The 3,013-nt window shown below is 37.6% G+C and overlaps 1 protein-coding gene across 1 annotated transcript; it reads right to left on the bottom strand.

Moving 5' to 3' along the window:
• Positions 1-681: 681 nt before the first annotated feature.
• LOC109156628 (serine/threonine-protein kinase CDL1-like) lies at positions 682-2,135 on the bottom strand. The gene is made up of 5 exons (XM_019304481.1): positions 1,977-2,135; positions 1,908-1,918; positions 1,679-1,821; positions 1,213-1,604; positions 682-1,141 (listed from the first exon to the last, which is right to left on the bottom strand). Exons 1-5 carry the CDS (start codon positions 2,133-2,135, stop codon positions 863-865), a joined length of 984 nt encoding a protein of 327 aa, XP_019160026.1. The 3' UTR covers positions 682-862.
• Between the last annotated feature and the right edge of the window lie 878 nt (positions 2,136-3,013).

Genomic DNA, 3,013 nt, shown 5'->3' with positions numbered 1-3,013 from the left:
AATTTTTTTTAATAAAGACATTGTAGGACAATGTAGCGAATATAATCAATTGATGAATTTGAATTTTGAATGTAAAGAATTTTTATATTGGAGAAAAATAAAGACAATATAACTGATGAAATTATTTCTCTTATTTAATTTATTGATAATGAATAATTTTTTTTTAATAAAGGCATTGTAGACACATAATTCTAAATTAAAGAAATGCATATGTATTATTTTTTGTTGTAACTACTAAATTATTATATAATTTAATAAGAGTAAAATAGAGTACTAATTATGCCAACTTTGATTGAGATGTGGTTCGAACCTAAGAACTTTCTTATTGAAATATTTAACGGAAAAGTTAACGAATAATCATATTCATTAAGGATAAATTAGGAAATCTCAAGGAAAAATTCCACCCCCATTTTTTCTACCCATTATAGGCCTAACTCTCTTGGGCTCTTATTAGTATAGTAGATATATATATATATATATATATATATATATATATATATATAGCTTCCTGGGACTTGTTTAAGGTATCTGGTGTTTTTCCCTCTTCATCAGGTTTATTTATGTTCATCATTTCATGATAGTAATAACCTCAAAATCAGATCAAGAATTCTCAGGTTGAAGGCTTCAACCACAGTAACCATGAAATGGCTTAGAAAGATAAGAAAACAAATCTGATGATTTCCTTCTGAAACATAGTACATGCTTAAAAACTTGTATTGTTTTCAACTCACATCAAACAATGTAAAAACACTTATGATCTTTGTTTTGGGCTATGGAAGATGAAATGTATCCACTGAGCTTAAATAAAACTGATCATTTGATCAACCCATTCTTCTTCATCCTGCATAACCTGCTTGCTTGATCATTTGGTTCTGGAAGTGCTTGCAGAAGCACCTTGGGGAATGAACAGGCAATTGGATTCGTCTACATCGGCTGTGCTGTTCCACTCCTCGCTTGGGGCGGATAAGTACTCGAGGGCACTGACAACGTCGCCAATTAGAGGCCGAATATTAGCTTCATCTTGGATCCACATAGCTGCAAGAGCAAGAGCTTGGTACATGCCCTTTGGTGGGTAGTGTCCTTCAAGCCTAGGGTCAGCCAATGTTGTGAACCTTTGCCTGTCAGTAAAAATTGGTTTTGCCTGCAAAAAGAACATAATTTTGGGTTAAGGATTTAAGGATTTAAGTTGCAGATGAATAGACTAAAACTAACCCAAGAAACCGGGTTCTGTTGCCCAGTTGGTATGGTGTTATCAATCACTCTCCTCCCTGCAATGATCTCCAGAAAGACAACTCCGATGCTGTAAACATCAGACCGGGTTGTGAGCTGTCCTGTCATAGCATACTCGGGGGCGCAATACCCATATGTGCCCATTATCCTGGTAGACACGTGATCTTGCTCCCCGGTTGGGCCTAGCTTTGCGAACCCAAAATCAGAGAGCTTCGGGTTGAAAAACTCGTCCAACAATATGTTTGATGTTTTGAAATCGCGATAGATTATTGGAGGATTGGCTGTGTCATGCAGGTATTCCAGCCCCTGAGCTGCACCCTTGGCCACTTGCATTCTGGTATACCAATCCATAGGCCTCTTGCCTGGAAGCAAATCTGGAAAGCAGCAGATAAGACTTACTGTATGAATGCATCTACTAAAACATAAGAAATCTGATATGAATGCATACCAAAAAGGTGATCTTGCAATGACCCATTGCGCATAAACTCGTATACTAGAATCCTTTGATTCCCATCAGCACAATATCCCAACAGGTTCACGAGATTCGGGTGGTTAACATGTCTTCTACTAGCTGCTTTTGCTTGTTCATCCCTGCACCCCATTCAAAAATGTGTTTTTTTTTTTCATCGAATCAAGAAAATTACAATAATTCGATAATGGGGGCAACAGAAACTCACAATCTATATATCTTATTGGAAATCCAAGGAATCAAACAAGTTTTTATCTTAGCTTCCAATTAATGATACCTTACCTGTTTTCATGGAAATACTTCTGGCAAGGCCCCCTTCATTATCATATTTGGTGGAAGTCCCTGCCTCATTCACATTACTCTTGGAGCTTTTCAAGGGATTCTGCTTCCTCATCTTCTTAATCTCAGAAACCCTGCAACACCAAAACATTCCCATCTCCTAATTCTTTTCAAGAACAGAAACACCAACAAAATCTTCACATATTTCAACCCAGATGACAACATAAACACCACTCTGAATATAAATAATGTATCGCAGTTGGAGAAATTCATTATGATTCAATGCAGATTTTATTTTAGTTCCACAAAACAATATCAATAAACAACACCCAAAGAAATTAAATTAATCACCATTATATTGAAGCAACCATTTTTTCATGCATGTTCGAACACGGTTCTTCAAGGTAAATAGAAGTTTCATTCTCCGGGCACCTGCGGGTTCCCATTAAGTTACATAGCTGAATCCTCGGATTTTGTTCATCCTATGGGTGTCAGAAACATCCACCAGAGAGCAAACACTCTGTAATCCTCTTCCTCCACTCACCCTTCTCTTCTTCTTCTTCCATTTCAACATCATCAAGAACCCAAAACCAGGCCATGAAGATGAAGAACCACCACCCACAGAGCTCTGAGGCTTCAATGGGGATCTGCCGCAAGAAAACTCCATTTCCAGCTTTCTGAAATATTCGATTTCCTTCTTTAAGAGTGATCTGATCGTTCCCCGCGTGCCAACTTCGACGGGAGCGCTTGCACCGCCACTCAAAGAAATTCTCAGTCTCTGGCAACTGACCGGCGACTAAAACGCATGTACGAGATGCGTTTGACGTATAATACTCCAAACGCATCTCGTACATTCGTTTTACCATATACTAATAATATACGTCAAACGCATTTACCTAATGCGTTTGAGGTATACAATACCAAAGACGCAAATCCTATTTGCGTCTTTGGAAACGGATAAAAAAATAAAAAAAGAACTGGGACATGCCTAAAACGCATGTCCCAAACGAAGTTTTCACAAATTTGTCCAAAAAA

This window comes from Ipomoea nil, unplaced genomic scaffold (genome assembly GCF_001879475.1).
Source record: "Ipomoea nil cultivar Tokyo-kokei standard unplaced genomic scaffold, Asagao_1.1 scaffold2749, whole genome shotgun sequence".
Classification (NCBI taxonomy): domain Eukaryota; kingdom Viridiplantae; phylum Streptophyta; class Magnoliopsida; order Solanales; family Convolvulaceae; genus Ipomoea; species Ipomoea nil.
Note: the sequence above shows the minus strand (reverse complement) of the source record. Positions and strands in the feature narration are given on the sequence as shown.

Coding starts and splice junctions, on each gene's coding strand:
- LOC109156628 (XM_019304481.1), bottom strand. CDS start 2,135: ATGGGAATGTTTTGGTGTTGCAGGGTTTCTGAGATTAAGAAGATGAGG. Junction 1,605..1,678: donor ATTGCAAGATCACCTTTTTG/GTATGCATTCAT, acceptor GCTGCTTTCCAG/ATTTGCTTCCAGGCAAGAGG. Junction 1,142..1,212: donor AACAGAACCCGGTTTCTTGG/GTTAGTTTTAGT, acceptor TTCTTTTTGCAG/GCAAAACCAATTTTTACTGA.